Source organism: Vipera ursinii (assembly GCF_947247035.1).
Source record: "Vipera ursinii genome assembly, chromosome: 4".
Classification (NCBI taxonomy): Eukaryota; Metazoa; Chordata; class Lepidosauria; order Squamata; family Viperidae; genus Vipera; species Vipera ursinii.
Genome location: NC_139514.1, coordinates 36,670,271 through 36,688,836, shown reverse-complemented (window position 1 = coordinate 36,688,836; position 18,566 = coordinate 36,670,271). Strand labels below are relative to the sequence as shown.

The 18,566-nt window shown below is 34.2% G+C and overlaps 1 protein-coding gene across 2 annotated transcripts in view; it reads right to left on the bottom strand.

Moving 5' to 3' along the window:
• The window catches only part of EPHA3 (EPH receptor A3), a 202,880-nt gene that overhangs the window by 110,135 nt on the left and 74,179 nt on the right, over positions 1-18,566 (bottom strand). For both annotated transcript variants that reach the window (XM_083361356.1, XM_083361357.1), the window contains exon 3: positions 10,897-11,557. In XM_083361356.1, coding sequence (XP_083217482.1) covers positions 10,897-11,557 — 661 coding nt within the window. The remainder of the gene's footprint in view (positions 1-10,896; positions 11,558-18,566) is intronic.

Genomic DNA, 18,566 nt, shown 5'->3' with positions numbered 1-18,566 from the left:
AAACTATTTCAGTCAAGGTGAAAATACATACAAAGGAAAACATAGAAGAAAAATGAAATAACTTGAGCATATGAAAAGAGAGTACCCAAAATTAAATTTCCCTGGAAGCTTTGTTCTTTTGACATGAAAACATTTTTGACATATGAACACATTTTATTGTACCATATTTAAGTCTTCAGTGAAATAAGGCATAAATAAGGTGCAACATGCAAGTCTTATTGTTACTAGTTTCTGAGTTCATATCGACCAGATGTAATCAAACTATGAGAATTTAATTATTCCTTAAATTGTATACATATTAGAATATTTTAGCATTATTATTAGTTGCAAGTGAAGTCATTCTTACACATTGATAACATGTCACAACTGAAGATTACTATTAATTGTGGCTAAACTTCGCATTCCAACTAGCACCTGGTTTAAATATTCGTATATCAACATAAATTTGATATGAAATAGGACTTTGGCTTTAGTATTTACCATTCCATATGTTCAATTTTACATATAATTGACTTGTTTCATATATGATATAAAATTTGAGACACGTAGAGTTTGTAATGTGCAGGTTAATGCAATGGGTTATTCTGGCATTCACTGAGAATGCCACATCATTAAAGCATATCCAGCTGATGCAAAACTGCTGGAAACAAAAATAGACAGGATCTGGAGAATATAAAAGAAAATATTTTATCATATATTTTAAATTTATGCCTGAAATAATTTTCACTGCCATCTGATCTCTGTACGTCCTCCCAATTTATAATTTGATGTTTCTCAAACATGAATTAATTGAACTCTTCATAGTTTGTTCCTGTGTGAATCAGCAGGGCCATCAAAAAATTCAGAGTAATTCACTGTAAATTTTAATCATTTTGTTTATATCTCAATATCTAGGAGAGCAGCATTTAAGGATTATAATGTCCTTTAAGTTTTTAATAGAAAATGGGGTAGGAATATTACATATATTTTCAATAACTAATTACAAATTGCTATTACTACACTACCAACAATGAAGAATAAATACGGTATCATGTGAACTATTAAGATAATGAAGAGTATCTTTGAAACTTTTTGGCAAATCTTTATACTGCCAAGAATACAATAATTTAAACTAAAAATGAGATTGTACATATTCATCATCTGTTAAAGACAATGTCGATTTTGAGGTTATCAAGGCATTTTATACATTACACACACACACACACACACACACACACACACAGAGAGAGAGAGAGAGAGAGAGAGAGAGAGAGAGAGAGAGAGAGAAGCTTAAGTAACCATGGTTGTCTGTGCTCATCTTCGTTTCAAAGCCGAAGAGCCAGCGCTTGTCCGAGGACGTCTCCGTGGCCATGTGGCCAGAATGACTAGATGCCAAAGGCACACAGAACGCTGTTACCTTCCCACCATAGTGGTCCCTATTTTTCTACTTGCATTTTTACATGCTTTTGAACTGCTAGGTTGTCAGAAGCTGGGATGAGTAACAGGCGCTCACTCTATTACGCGGCACTCGGGATTCGACCCGCCAAACTGCTGACCTTCTGATCGACAAGCTCAGCATGCTAACCCACTGAGCCACCACATATTTACTTGCTTGGATGTGAAAATTCTTCTCATTCATGAATCTTTACAATGAATCTACAGATAGTAGTTAGATTAAAAGTAAATACCAGCAAATACCTAACTTATTTCTTAACAAAACTAAACAAAAAGAAGAAATGAAAATGCAAATTCAAAATCATGTTACAATGTCTTGTCAACCTAATGCCAATGCATATGCCAATTGCATTAATACAATAAACCAAAATATGTTCTGGTCTCGACACCATTCTAGATCATAGTGCTATGCAAAATTGACCATAACCAGAAATTATCTTTTCTGATATCTTTTTATATCTTAATATCACTGCAACTTTACTTCAAGAGTAGTCAACCTGTTCATAAAATATGTCATATACCATTGTTTTATTTATTATTATTTATTTATTATTGGGACTTATATGACAAGTGTGAAGAGGGTTCAAAATATCATTTTTTTAAAAAGTATTAAATGAACATTAGGCCTTGCAGGGGGGAGTATTACAAAATATACAGTCAATATTTTTTTCTCTCTTCACTTCTTAGTTGTATAAGCCCTGAACACCTTTCCTAATAGTTATCATATATATCTTGAAATATTTGTTAAATGACAAAATCCATATGTTCTGAAAATTAATATCAAGGCACCTTCTAAACCTTCAAAGTTAGGATGGAGGTGAGGTGGAATTACATTTAAAGAAAGATTCACAAGGAATGATTTGCTGACTAACCCAGTCAAATTCAAGAAATGTTAGAAGAATTTGAAGTACAAATTGGAGAATGCTGAAAAAAATCTGAGAGTATATTATTGGGAAAAATATTCAAATCCTGTTATTTTGCAAACATGCTAGGCAGACTTCTTATGTATCTTCAGAAAACTAACTAGGGAAATCTAGAAACTTTTTGTAAGCTAATACCTTTTCATTAGCATCAAATGTAATTAATTCAAAACAATATGGTATAAAAAGTAGAGAAGGCAGAGCATCAGATACAATGTAATTGTAATGTATTTCTTTCATCAATTAGGAGAGGAAATGCCTTTAAGAAATTTTAGCATAATTTTAATTTGGATTTTACCTATATTATTGTCTCACAGCATGTAATATCTTGTCAAACATAAATTATTTTATTTCAATCTATTTTTATTAAATCTCTTACTATGAGGATGTAACAATGTATTTCTGCTTGCAGTGATGTCTTAAATCTGATGGTATGCTTCCTGGGTGTTAAAAAAATGATATACTACATAGTAATCCCTAATTATGAAAGAATTTGGAGAATAGACATGTCTGGTATTAAGACAGCAAGCCAAACAGTTGTACTGACCTTTTAGAAATGATTATTGTATAAACTGATGTTAGATCTTGTTACAAAGAAGTGATGAATATAGTTTCAGTTTGTTTTTGAATACAGCAATTCTACTTTTTCACACTTAATACATTTCCACCCTCATCTGTAATTCTAATTCAGTTTTGATGGACTTGGGGCTCATAAACAGTGTATCTCTGAACTGAATACCCAGAAGTAATTTCCAGGTAATTTCTATGTGGAACGTCTATGTTCAGTATCGCAAGCTAACTCAAAGGCACTTACTAGGAAAAATAAAAGAGGCAATTTTTTTAGTCAAAACATTCTTTCTTGGTCTTAAAGGCATTGTTCAACCAAACACAAAAATGTGTTGACAAGTTTCTTTGCTAGCCAAAACTAACAGGCAGACTTGGAAAAGAACTACTGAAATGATAGGCATGCAAGGACTAAATCTGGCTATACTCAAATTTAGTCCAGGCAAAGGTGCATCTTAATTGAATCTTGCTCTACTTTAATTTCCAATATACTGATGGCAATGGGATCTCCAAAAAATACATTCTGAGTCCCACACCACTGATTTACCACATCCAAACTTCAGTTAGTCTTAGGTCCAGCTGACTTTTGGTAACTTTGATTACTAGAGTTGCCAAGTTTTAAAACTTTCTAATTTAAATCAATCTAAATTGTACTGAAATTAAGTTAGAATATTAATGTTGATGAGATCTGTTAGAAGAAAAACACTTATTTTCTCTCACTAGGATTAATTATATTTACTTTTGTGAGATTTTTTTTAAAAAAAACATTGGCATTCTTCCAAGAAATGTATTTTGAAAACTTTCATTTTATAAATGGGTTTTTTGATTTGTATCAAAAATTTAAATCAATCTAAATTGTACTGAAATTAAGTTAGAATATTAATGTTGATGAGATCTGTTAGAAGAAAAACACTTATTTTCTCTCACTAGGATTAATTATATTTACTTTTGTGAGATTATTTTTAAAAAAACACATTGGCATTCTTCCAAGAAATGTATTTTGAAAACTTTCATTTTATAAATGGGTTTTTTGATTTGTATCATATATAAAAATATGAAAAAGCTTTTGAAAATATATGTGAAAGAATATACAATAAATAATCAGGAAAATACAATTCCATGCTAGTTAAAAACATTTACAGTACAAATTGAATTCCAAAATACAAAGGGAACCCTGTGGACAGATTTATATTGTCCTTTTCAGCAGCCAACACTCAGCTAAGTCAGAATTAACAGTAAGAAAAAAAAATACCCTAATCAAGGAAGTACCAAGTACACCCTCACAACACTGGCAGTGCAAGCTACTATAAATAACCATAGAGCAAACCTCATAGTCCCAGTCGCCAGCAATAATGATATCTTGTTGGATAATGAAACATCTGCAAGCAATCAAACTCAAGGAGCACCAAGGATTCCATAGATTTATATTTAATTTTCAAATGAAAGATTGTGAGTATTCCTTATACTAAGTCTGAAAAACTAATATGACCCCCACTTCTTAAATCTGTTTGTATACATGTTGACTTTGTTTCTAACCAACATGGTTGTATGATCTTACTTCCATGGCTCATAACTCATAGCTTTCATAGGTACTAGCTCTGTATTCATATCAGTCTTTTCTTTTTAAACTTGTCATATCTACTTGTAGACAAATATAGAACTACAAAGTAAACAATATATAAAACAAAGAAAAAATGTTTTGAAGAAATATTACAAAAACTACTTGGCAATAATTGGTAATAATATCATGATCAAATTGACAGTTTTGCAAAACATCAGATGTCTGAGATATTTATGGGTATATATTCTTTTATCAAAAAAATCTGATAAACGAATTATCAGACAGATTCATTAAAGTTCATTTCATTAATGACAAAGTGTTTTATTTACAACAGAATAGATCAGGGGTCCTCAACCTATGGGCCGTGGCCCGAGTGTAGGCCGCAGGCTCTTGGCCAGTGGGCCATGGAAATGGCTGGCCGGTGCACACACATGTGGGTATGCATTTCCCCCACTCATGCTTGTGCTCACACTCCCATTTGCACATGTGAATGGGCACAAACAGGGCCGCTAGTGCGGGTAGGTGTCCACAACCCATTGGAGCATGCATGAAATGAAATGGATGAGTCTTTCGGGAATAGGGTGGTATAGAAATCTAATTAATAAAATAAATAAATAAATAAAAGGGCCGCTAGCTGCTGTGAGGGGATACAGCCGTTCAGGCATGCACACAGCACCAGTGCATGCCCCATGTGTGAATGGCGCCACTAGTTCCACACCAGTGTGCATGGCCCTGTGTGTGCACGCATGTGCACGTGCACACGCACCAATTTTGAACCTGCTCTCCTTCCCTCCAGTCCATAAGCCCGGAAATGTTGGACACGTCTGGAATAGATAGTATTTTTATTGGGAAGCACACAAACCTATGGAAAAAGGAAGGTGATGATGCAAAATGCACAGGACCATGATACTAACATTGAGAATTTTAGGTGAGCATTATAACCATCATCATCACCACAACCATCATTATTTTCTTTATTTTTGAAACTCACTCTGAATTACCGTATATACTTGAGTATAAGCCGAATTTTTCAGCCCACTTTTTGGGCTTAAAAATCCACTTCGGCTTATACTCCAGTGAACAAAAAAAAGAACTTCCACCCCCCAGTTTGGAGAGCTGCTGCTTTTGTCAAACATGGACGAAGGCAGCAGCTCTCCAAACGGGCAGCAGCGGTTTGGAGAGCTGCACGTGCAGCTCCGCCGCCACCTCTGCAAGCCTCCACTGAGAGAATGGGGCGGTGGAAGCTTGCCGCCCATTTTCTCGGCGAAGACTTCTTTCGGGGGATCCAGCCTCTGCCACGCCGCACCGCGCCAACAGCAAGCCACCCCATTCTCTTGGCGGAGCGCTCCACTGCCCCATTCTCTCAGCGGCTTGCTGCCCCATTCTCTCGTCTCGGCAGAGCCCAGCTGAGAAAAGGGGGCGACAGAGGCTGGATCCCCCGAAAGAAGTCTCCACTGAGATGAGAGAACGGGGTGGCAAGCCGCCGAGAGAATGGGGCGGTGGAGTGCTCCGCCGAGAGAATGGGGCGGCTTGCTGTTTTCTCGGTGCAGCACGGCAGAGGCTGGATCTCCCGAAAGACATCTCTGCTGAGATGAGAGAACAGGGTGGCAAGCTGCCGAGAGAATGGGGCGGTGGAGCGCTCCGCTGAGAGAATGGGGTGGTGGAGGCTTGCCGCCCATTCTCTCGGCAGTGACTTCTTTCGCGAGATCCAGCCTCTGCCGTGCTGCACCGAGAGAACAGCAAGCCGCCCCATTCTCTCGGCGGAGCACTCCACCGCCCCATTCTCTCGGCGGCTTGCCACCCCGTTCTCTCATCTCAGCAGAGACGTCTTTCGGGGGATCCAGCCTCCAGCTGCTGCATTTCCCAGCCTCGGCTTATACTTGAGTCAATAACTTTTTCCAGTTTTTTGGGGTAAAATTAGGGGTCTCGGCTTATACTCGAGTCGGCTTATACTCAAGTATATACGGGTATTTTAAAATCACAAAATGGTTATAAAACAGTATTACCAATTTCTTGCAATCATAACTGAAGAAGGGCTCCACAAATGCAAAAAAAAAATCATCTCTACATTCTTAGGCCCCAATTATTATTAAAAGATAGATATAATAATGATTAGGATTGTGTTTTCCAATGCATGAGAACATGAGCAACACATGCTCTTCCAATTAATAAAGAAGCCACATTTTTCCGCAATTGACACAGTATCTTTAAAAGCTATTTCAGGCTATAGCCACGTAGATGAGCATATAAAGCACTTCACTTCAAAATGAAATAACTCATAATTTTACTGCATATTCATTTATCATCAGAACATACCCATTTATAAAATAGTTCTTTATCAAAATCTGTTAACAGCTATTATATATTTCATCCTTCAACTAACAAGCCACCCTATTAGCTCTAAGCATAAATATAACAGAGGAAACAACCAGTCAGAGAATCAAACTATTGTTATGCAGGTATTATATCACAGGCATAATATATAGAATTTAAATAAACAAATGAAAAGTTTATATAAATGAACAATTTAAATAGGGGGTAGGAATAAAAATGACCACTCATACAATTCACTTGGTTTTCATGCCTTTATGGATGTTTCTGCTGGATAAATGAGAAGGCATTTACTGATGGTGCATCTGGTTTTTAGAAACTTTCCCAATAATTCACAATGAGATCAAACCATCTATGAAAGCCAATCATAAATCTAGATAAATGCCTTCCCTTGGAAAACAATATTACAATTCATACCTACTACTCATTCATGTATTGTTTGGGGATATATACAAATTAAAATAAACATGACAAAAACTAACGCTATTCAAATTAGTAACACAATTTCTTTTTATTCCTAGCTGCAATAGGGATATTTTTATGTAGAGTTAATTTTCCTTATTATCAAATATAAGTAGAAACCAGATATAGAAATAATCAAAATCCTAGTAAGGTAACTCTTAAAGATTATTTCAAAACTTTTATTTTACCTTTAGCAATGTTTCAGCTTATTTAGCTTTGAAAACACCATTGCATATAATACAATGTAATATATTAATTAAATGTATAGTTCAAATACAGTCTTTGCCATGAAAGCCAGCTAGGTGACTTAGGTCTGTCTCTCTCTCTCTCTCTCTCTCTCTCTCTCTCTCTGTCTCTCTCTCGACAACCCACTTCACAAGGTTGTTGTTGTGGGCAAAATAGGAGGAGAAAGGTATGTTGAATATGTTATCCACTTTGAGTTATTTGCAAAAAAATAAAAGTGGGATACAAATAAATAAATAATAAAGAAATTATCATTTAGCATTCTGAAGAGAATTTTGCTAATTGTCCAGTAGGAATATTAACTAAAATGGGTCAAGGTTGACTCAGCCTTCCATTCTTCCAAGGATGGTAAAATGAGAACCCAGATTGTTGGGGGCAATATGCTAACTCTGTAAACCACTTAGAGTGATGTAAAATCTAAGTGCTATTGCTATTGCCAAACAGAAAAATTTTCTTAAGCTACATTGAATACCATGATTGACTAAACTGATTTTTAAGATAATCCACCTAGTCTTTTAAATTCTTTTGACACGTTTATTCAAAATATATGTCTTTCAGAAAACATATGCCTTCTTTTGGAATGATGCTGTCTTGAATCTACAGGAATGCCTTATATAATTTTCCATTTCCCCTAAAATAAACAATTATAAAACTATCTCTGTTGATTAGGTAATATAGATAAATTCCCATTACTTGCTTTGTCTTTAACTTCAGACAGTTAGATAGACTTTTAAATAGTTGTTCTGGAAACCAACATTCAATATGTTATTTCAATGTTATAATCGTATATGTTTTAAATCATCTATAGTAAAGGTGTTTCTTTATGTACTGCTAACAAACTCCAAATTCTTGGAAGATTTTTACAAGCAAAATGAAGCTAGCAGTTCTTTTTATTCTAAAAAGCAAATACACAGGCTACATATTATTATAAAATATTTTATAACACAGATACTGTATATTAGATTTCCAGACTGGGTTGGAACTGAATGAAGACTTAACCAATTAATAATAGCTTGTCCTAAAAGGCATATATTTATCTCAGATCTTTGGTATCTATACAAATTAGGTTGTCATCTGTAAAACCAGGAACAAACCCCCAGAGTTTATTTTTAAACATAACATGCCAATGATGTTGATTGAGCAGACTGTTATAAATCCAAATTAAAAGGTCTTGAAAAATAAGCATTATATAAAAAATGTAATATTCTAAATCTGTGTTACACAAATTTCAGAATGAGTTTTATGTTTACCCTATGTCTTCAATTTGGATTAAACACAATGCCCAATTCTCAAAAGGGATCTGAAACGCTGATTTTATTAAGCCATGAAGACATTATAGTATAATTTGAGTCTTATATTTCTTTTTTCCCATATTTTTTCATAGTGTTCAGAATTTTTAATAACTCATTTGAAATTACATAAACATTATTAAAACTATTACCAGTAATAGAAATTCAGACTTTACAAATTCTGTTCTCTGTCAAGGAAATACATGAACAGCGTATGTAAGATTTAATGCCAATTTTTTCAGCTTTTTTTCATTTTTCCTAAGTACACAATAGTACTGTCTTGTGATAATTTTCATACATTAGTGAGAAGATTCCTGATCTGCATCCAGAAATTCAAATTTAATTCACAAATTCTGAAGGAAGGAAGGAAGGAAGGAAGGAAGGAAGGAAGGAAGGAAGGAAGGAAGGAAGGAAGGAAGGAAAAAAGAAAAAAAGAAAAAGAAAATGTGAACAGATTTTTAAACTTTCAGTTCCTGCTGGATTACTTCTTGCGAACGGCTAGAAGTTGAGCATTTGAATATATACACTGGATAAAAGCATTATTTAAATCTCTCCATAATTACTTTCTTTCTTCAGTAATGTCTCAAAAGCACAATTCCACTAGAAATAAAACCAATGGAATTTATTTTTATGATCTTTTCTCTTTGGAAATGTGGGAAGCTTCAGCATGCTGGAGATTTGATTTAAAGAAAAGATATCTACTCTTTAATAATATAAACAAGTGCAAGAAAGCTCAGGTCTTCTCTTAAAAACTTCCCACAAACTCTATTATCCTTTCAAATAATTTTTGAAATATTTTTATTTTACAAAATTTATTTAGAATTGACACCAAGAATGCTGGAGAATTTCTAGTGTCCTTAGCACTAGTTAAAAAATCCTTTCACGCCTATCCCATACATAATCTAGATTTAAAGCAAACTGAAATCAGCTAACTTCATTTTAAGAACACAGACACAAACAGCAATATATTTTATATACAATATATAAGATCTGTGCTAAGATATAAGTTTATATATAAATAAATATACTGCATATCTATATATCAAATATAAATTGTTTCTTTTTATGTTAATTTTAAGGTTTAAATGATTCTATTTAAAAATTTTACTGTGTTTCACTGAAGTTTAACAAAATAATAAGCTTATTCATCTATGTTTTTGCAGAAACAAAAGAAAACAAAAAAGCATAATCACAATATTAAATAAGCTGCATTGTTCAGTATCTACAAACTGGTACATTAGCAGAAAATGCTCTGTACCACAGGGAATAAGAGTCCCAGGAAATATTTTTGGGAGATGAGCATCATTAAGAAAAGGGAAAATGAACAATGTAGATGGATTTAATGAGTTAAACAGGAAACAGATAAATACTTTAAAGAAAAAAGTAGAAAAGATAAAAAAAATACTTGGTAAATAGGTCTAAAAGAAAAGTACATAAAGATGGGGAAAACATGTTGCAGAAACAGAGGTAGGGATTTTATTTTGGGATAGGGTAATATTTATTTGTTTGTTTATTTATACATGCCTTTGAATACATTTTTGACTCCTGGCAACTAATTGGATAAGTCCTTGCAGTTTTCTTGGCACAGTTTTTCAAAAGTGATTTACTGTTGCCTCATTCCTACAGCTGTGAGAAAGAGACACTGACCAAAGGTTACCAAGTGGCTTTGTGCATTACATGGGATTAGAACTCCTGGTCTACTGGTTTCTAGCCTGGTGCCTTAAATACTACAGCAACACGCTAAATTAATTTGTGTAGCAATGCACAATATGCTTGTCTTTTCACCTGCTTTTAAAACCAAGGAGCTCAAGTAAGACTCACTGAAAAATTTTAGTGTTTCAGTGTTGAAATTAAAGGTCCCAAAGCATAGACCAGTCCGAACCTCTCTTCATTCTGAGACTTAACCCCACTATACTACTTCTTAAGTATAGCAAATATAACAAGCAATGCTTTTGCTGTCTTTTGAAAGGCATATAATAGTTTGGGCGTACCAGAGAGAAATATTTTGCCCATGTTTCTGGACCATTTCTTCGCTTACCTGAAGTGGTAGTGTTCCTGTTGAAAAAAGTTTAAATCATCATGTTACCATTACCTTGGCAGGCGTAGCCTCTTTCTTCATAGCCGGCATTACACAAGCACTTCCCTATGGGTACTAGCCATTCTCCTTCGGTGCTGCAGTACATCTTGGGTGGGTCTTCCTCTTTGGAATGATTAACACAAGAGCCTTGCACTTCCACCAGTGACTGGGAATCCATAGGTACTGTATCTGGAAACATGGCCAAGTTCTTTATAGTAAAAGGGCATTTTTTGAAGTACACTCGCACTGATACTAAGGCCACACATGCACCCACATCTTGAAAAGCCAAATAAAATCCTTTCTTGCTCACAGGTCCTACTTCACGAACTTCTGTATTGAGCTTAAGAATCCGATCCCCAAGATCCATCTGAGTGAAGCTTTCATCGGCAGCAATGGTATCAATCTTTGTAAACTGGTGTTCTCTGAACTTGACAGAATGGTCATCATCAGATTCCATATAATACAAATTAAAAGTTTCCTTACAGGTGCCCAGAACCAAAGGGATACTGTTACAATCTCTCAGAGTAAATTTGAGTTCCACATAAATTTTCTGAGCTGAATTGCGTGGTATCCAATTTGTCCTTAACCAATTGTTTTGACTGTGGTCCATGACGTTGCAGACTTGGTAAGTTCTGATTGGAGTATAGTTCTCATCAACACCACTTATTTCTTCCCACTGAAAAGAAGCATAAAAATAAATTAGCTAAACAAAAAAGGGTATGTAGTCACTAATAATCAGACAAATCACAAAATGGTAATTTCCTGAAAGGTTATCACCAAAGAAAAATCTTATAATTTCAGAAGCACAATGACATTGTGTAACAATGTATTTATTACAAATTCATAAACCTTTTACCCATTTTTCATTTAAAACTTGTAAGTTGGCAAAAAAATATCAATTTTTCCAAGAAGACTTTAACATTAAAATCATCTGAGGCCCATCTCTCTTTTATGTCTCTATTTTGAGGGCATTGTGATATACATAAAGCATACAATATTAAAAGTCCTTAATTTATTGTTGCTTTGCTTTTGTCCAGTTTTTACAGCAAAGTGTAAACACTTCCCTTCCAATGAGAAAGAAAATGGATATACCACAACAAAGCAGACATAATAAAGCTGAACTAAAGATTTTCATAACAGATTGGATGGAAAAGGAAAAAAAAGACAAAGCAAAGCAACTGAGTTCTTTTAGGAAAACTAACAAAATGCAAAATCTTAAAAATAAGAATCCACCATAGAACAGACTGAGTCAGTTTCACTACAAAGAAGAAAAAGAAAAAGAAGAAAGAAAGAAAGAAAGAAAGAAAGAAAGAAGGAAGGAAGGAAGGAAGGAAGGAAGGAAGAGAAAGAAAGAAAGAAAGAAAGAAAGAAAGAAAGAAAGAAAGAAAGAAAGAAAGAAAGAAAGAAAGAAAGAAAGAAAAGCCTCACACCTCTGGCTTTCTTGTGATGACAGAGAAAGTATTTTAAAGCACTGAAATAAAACAAATAAAAGTTTATGATTGTAAGCAAGCAAAGGGGCATAAAGCACGTCAGCATTCAGCCAGGCTATTAACAATTAGACTTTTAAAAGTGATGTTAAAAACAGAAGGCACACCTAAAAATACGAGCAGCTGCAAAAAAAGATGGTGACCCAGCCACTCCAGCTACTCTCACCAAGAATTGGAACCATCCAGATTTCTCTCCCCAGTCAAGTCTGTGGTTTTCCAAAGGTTATCATGGGTCATTCTTAGTTACTCCAGTAAAAATCTGGGGAGCAAGCTGCCAAAGAACCAGCTTTGGCAGGAAAAACAGCTCCTTGTTGGCATGGAGGAAAAAAAGCCCCACCTTTAGAGCACCATTTTCTAGGACTTTGCCATTTTCTGGGACCCAAGAAATTGTTAATCTTGAAAGTTGGTTTTATTAGGCAGGAAAAAGAAACAAAAACCACTTAATCTTTACTTGTGGTTGGTTTGGTAATTCTGAACCATGCAAATTAATTATAAAATATGTTTATAATGCAAATTTCGATTTTTAAATTTGGAAAGCCTCGACATGTGAAGGATTATTATTTTTACTATTGTAATTAATTCAGCATTCCTCAAACATTCTTAAACTTTAATCATAGTCAAAAATATCCATTATTCCTAGTAAGTTTACTCACAAGTGAATTGCACTTTTGATCATAATGTATGTAATGTTCAGTTTCCAACATTTGGTAAAATAATATGCTGTCTGCTATTCAAATAAAACATTAAAGTATATTATAAACACTTACAGAAAACAGATTATCTAAACAATTACAGAATGAAATACTCAACTATCTTGTCATATAGATATCTTGGGAGAAACATAAGTGATTAGCAAAATGATATAATTATCTATTTATAAAACTTTAAAATTATGACAAACTTCACCAGTGTATACTGAATAAATTAATCTTAGAAATTTTAATTTGATTAGTCCAATTATGGATTGTGACTTCACAATAATCTTAGAAAAGAATGTGTTTTATCTAATCCTAAGTTAGCTCTCTTGATTTCTAGTTTTACTTTTAGAAATGTGGATTTAAAAAAGAAAAAATATATATTTGATTCTTTGATTAGGTGTCATAAAGTAAATGTCAATTCTTTTGTACCTCAAAAAGTCCCTGTTTTTTTTTAAATTAGTTTACAAAGTGCAGCTAAAGGAAGACAAAATAACCATGAAGATTTTGTTTAAGATGCATGGACAGGCAATTTTTACTTGCTGCTTGTCTAATTGGTCTAAAGTCAGAAAAATAATTTTATATGCTGCAACAAGTTTGACTGACAGCATCTTGCATTTCATTTCTGAAGCCAATTTATGCTTCTGACTAATATTGATTTAGCATAGAGTTGTATCCATTTTAAATTGCATAAGACATACTACAGAATTTTTAGCATAAAAGCTACAAGACGAATCTATCCATATGTTCCTATTGTGAAACTGATTTACTGAGAAAAAATTAAAACATTCTCAAGCAAGTGGTAACTATTTACTAACCATCTTTCTTGAGAGTTTAATATTTTTTGAGTTTGATTATTCTTGGTTAGTATCTATTGATGTAAAATCATTTGGACATTGTACAATGTACATATGTTATACTACAATTCATAACTGGACTAATCAAATTAAAATTTCTGATTTATTTATTCAGTATACACTGTTCAAGTTTTTTTTTAATTTTAACCTTTGAAAAACTAGCAAAATAAACAATGTAACAGCCAATAGTATTCTTTTCCTAATAAATCTCCCATTATTGATTTTGTCTGTGATACAAGATTGAGATTTATATTGGTTTCATAAGTTGAAACAGTTGACAAATATTTGCAAACTTTAAGCAATCTTTACTCAGTTTTATAACTATTAATGAGCTTGCAATTCTAAGGCTAACATTGACTTAAGATGCAATCTGGGTCAGTCACTAGGACCAGAGACTTATCTCTCCAAGCTTTCGGACTTCTCTGTAGCAGTGTGACTTACAACCTTCTAAATTACAGCTTCATGTTATGTGAAAACATTGATTCATTAATAATAAGCTTTTCTATGAAATTTCATATCCCTGTGACATTTTCAATCCCATTGCTTCCTGGTACAAAATGAATAATATTTTATCAATTGGGCTGATGTACTTGAAAGAAAATAATGTTTAAATGTCTCTCCTTTCAACTATTTTTTAATCATTGCTTGACTAGGGACATTTGATTTCCTAGAGATATCTTAAAGAATTTCAAACTATTCCTCAAGTATTCCTGGATAAATGGATTTCAAATGATTAAAAGTGAGCTCTAAAATTTGGAACCAATTTTGAGATTCTATATTATGTAAGGTATAGTCAATGTTTGGGTATTGTGTTTTCAGATGTCATACAGTTATTCATGTCTCTCTACCTCTTGGTTTGAGAGCTTAAAGGATGATAGACTGTATATACTATTCTAATAGTTTCTATATTTCCCTTGCAGATGATACCACTCTAATGGTAGAAAGTGAAGAAGAATTAAAGAGCCTCTTGTTGCGGGTGAAGAAGGAGAGTGCAAAACTTGGGTTGAAACTTAACATTAAGAAAACCAAGATCATGGCACCCGGCCCTCTCTATTCCTGGCAAATAGATGGGGAAGAAATGGAGGTAGTGACAGATTTTATTTTCCTGGGCTCCAAGATCACTGCAGATGGGGACTGTAGCCAAGAAATTAAAAGACGCTTGCTCCTGGGGAGGAAAGCAATGGCAAATCTAGACAGCACACTAAAAAGCAAAGACATCACCCTGTCAACAAAAGTGCGTATAGTCAAGGCTATGGTCTTCCCAGTTGCAATGTATGGCAGTGAAAGCTGCACCATAAAAAAGGCTGAGCGCCAAAGAATAGAGGCCTTTGAACTATGGTGCTGGAGAAGACTCCTGCGAGTCCCTTGGATTGCAAGGCGATCAAACCGGTCAGTCCTAGAGGAGATCAACCCTGACTGCTCTTTAGAAGGCCAGATCCTGAAGCTAAAACTCAAATACTTTGCCCACCTAATGAGAAGGAAGGACTCACTGGAGAAGAGCCTAATGCTGGGAAAGATTGAGGGCAATAGAAGAAGGGGACGACAGAGAATGAGGTGGCTGGATGGAGTCACTGAAGCAGTAGGCATGAGCTTAAATGGACTCCAGAAGATGGTAGAGGACAGGAAGGCCTGGAGGAACGTTGTCCATAGGGTCGCGATGAGTCAGACATGACTTTGCAGCTAACAACAATAATATTTCCCTTCCTGAACACTGAGTGCCAATATAGAAACATGTTTGTTGAACTCCCAGTAGAAAATTTAATAGAATATTATCTGGCTATCTATGTCTGATGACTCTAACAAGAATAAAATCAATCATGTGGTCCCTGCTGGTAATGCATTAACTGAAAAAAAAATCTCACATATACTAACTAAAAATTTCACTCACACACACCCCTCTACTTCAACAGTAGAGATGGCATGACAAAATGTTACATGACATCATTTGTATGTTTCTCTTCTCTGAAAGTTTACAAGAAAGTTGATTTTATTCCATATCATAGCTTCTTATGCAGGAATTCTTTACCAGAACTTTTGATTAACTCATAACTATCACCCACTTCTTAGACTAGTGCACAATGTTCTTTGATAAAATAAACCACACAACAACCTTATTTTGATTAAATTATTATTTTTATGAAGTGTTTTTCTGATGTATTTATATTTATTGATAAAATGCCATATTACAAATTAATCTACATACTTCTTGCTGAATCCAATGTGCTTTTATATGTTGTTTTTACCTTCAAATTGTCAATATTTTTCTTTTTGCTTTTCTGCAGAATCTTATATTTGCACATTGAATCGGCATAAAACTGTAGAAATAAACTAAACAAATCTAAAATGGTAGCAATGTCCATTCAAAATCTATTTCATAAATTATAGAAATTATATAAAATTATAAAATTATCTGAATAAGGGGGAAGGAGAATAAAGGAGATCATCTATTTTATCAGCAGCTATTTTGTATACAACTATTCAATTCATACATGATGAAAGAAGACTCAAAAACAGCTTATCTATAAAAATAAAAGCTGAATTTAATATTTGGGATAAAACTAATGAAACTAAGCTTTGTTTGATGTTGTTACATGATGTTGATCATCACTTTGCTTTGATTTACAGGTTGTTATGCTACTCATAACTGATATTTTACATTTAATGGAATATATATGCATATATATGCCACAACTTTATTCATCCTCCAGTATGTTTATATTTAAAGAGCAAGGAAGTATAAGTGGTTAGCTCAGCATTCAACTGATTGAAAGTAATGTTATACATATGAAGACAGAAATAGCTTTTTAACCAAGGGCATACAGTTGCTTTAGTAAAAGAAAGACACATTTGATTGAAGTATGGAGAAAAGATAATTGAATGTGTCAGTGTGTTGGAAGAGGCAATCTAACAAGAAATTCTTTTGTATAGCCATGACTAAAATGAATGGAATCACTAAAGTTTTACCTAATAACATAATGAGGAAATGGATTCCCAGGAGGTAAAGTAGTGATAAGCCTGAATAAGTAAAAATGACAGAGTATTTTTTTCTACTAGAATACCTGGTAATGTATTTAGCATGTGATCATATCACATGCTAAATTGTCACAGGCAATTTATACATACTCAAAAGGAGAAAAAAAAAAGTAGCAGTTTGGTGCTACTTCCTGAGAACAATTTTTGCCCACAATGTAAGCTTTTCAAAAAGGTAATTGGAGCATAAAGTAGTTAAAACAAAAAGCTGTTTCTCACCATTGTTATCTTATATTAGCAATCTTATATCTTGTGCAGAATAAATTGCTTTATGAATTTGGTGGCTATATAAGTTCCTTAAATAAGCAAATAAATCTTAGATGTTGTTAAAGGAAGGATAATCACAATGATTGTATAATAATTGCAATCAGCATTTTTCAACCTTTTAAATATGTGAATTAGTTGTTCACATCCAAGACCAAAGTAACTTCTTGCCACCAATCAATACCCAGATAAGCAGATATTAAAACCAAAATTTATATTTGACCAACAATCAAGTAGCAAACAATATCCAAACAAGGAACTACCAACCCAGATAAATAAACAGTATACAAAAATCTAATCAAGGAACTACTAAGAATAGTTCTACCAACACTGACAGGGCAAGCCACTTGAATATAAACAGAAAGCAATCCTCATTTGTTTCTAGCATTGATTATGTTACCTAACTGCGTAAGAAACATCTGCAAAAAACAACCAAACTCAGAGAACACCAAGGACCTAACAGTTCAAACTTGACAATCATACATACATACATACATACATACATACATACATACATACATACCAGTAGAAGAGAATACACACACACTCACACACACACACACATACACACACACATTCTCTTCTATTGGTAGTTGTCATTTGTGTATCAAAAGAGATTTTTACACAGTTATAATTTGTTAGGTCCTACCACATTTTATCATTTGTGATATTGTTCTAAACATCAAAATTCTGTTACATAAAAAGTGGCTCCTGTTTAATTTTATAAGGGTCTTTTTAATGCTGTATATTTCAATGTAAGCCATCAAGAGTCATGTTAAATAAATAAAGTATCCTTCAAACTGAACTCAGCTCATAATGATTCTATAGGTAAAGGTAAAGGTTCCCCCGCACATGCGTGCTAGTCGTTTCCAACTCTAGGGGCCGGTGCTCATCTCCGTTTCAAAGCCGAAGAGCCAGCGCTTGTCCGAGGACGTCTCCGTGGTCATGTGGCCGGCATGACTAGACGCCAGAGGCGCACGGAACGCTGTTACCTTCCCACCATAGTGGTCCCTATTTTTCTACTTGCATTTTTTTACGTGCTTTCGAACTGCTAGGTTGGCAGAAGCTGGGACGAGTAACAGGCGCTCAGTCTGTTATGCGGCACTCGGGATTCGACCCGCCAAACTGCCAACCATCTGATCGACAAGCTCAGCATCCTAACCCACTGAGCCACCGTGTCCCTAATGATTCTATAGCTAAAGCTATATAATTTTCATGGCAATAGTGCATTAGTTCTCTGCTATTGCTTCCTTCTGGAATGTTTCCTTAATTTTTCATAGGACTTTAGATGCCTGGTATCCTCTCAGTTTGCCCTCTAAGTTCTAATCAGGCACATTACTCACTCCAAACTC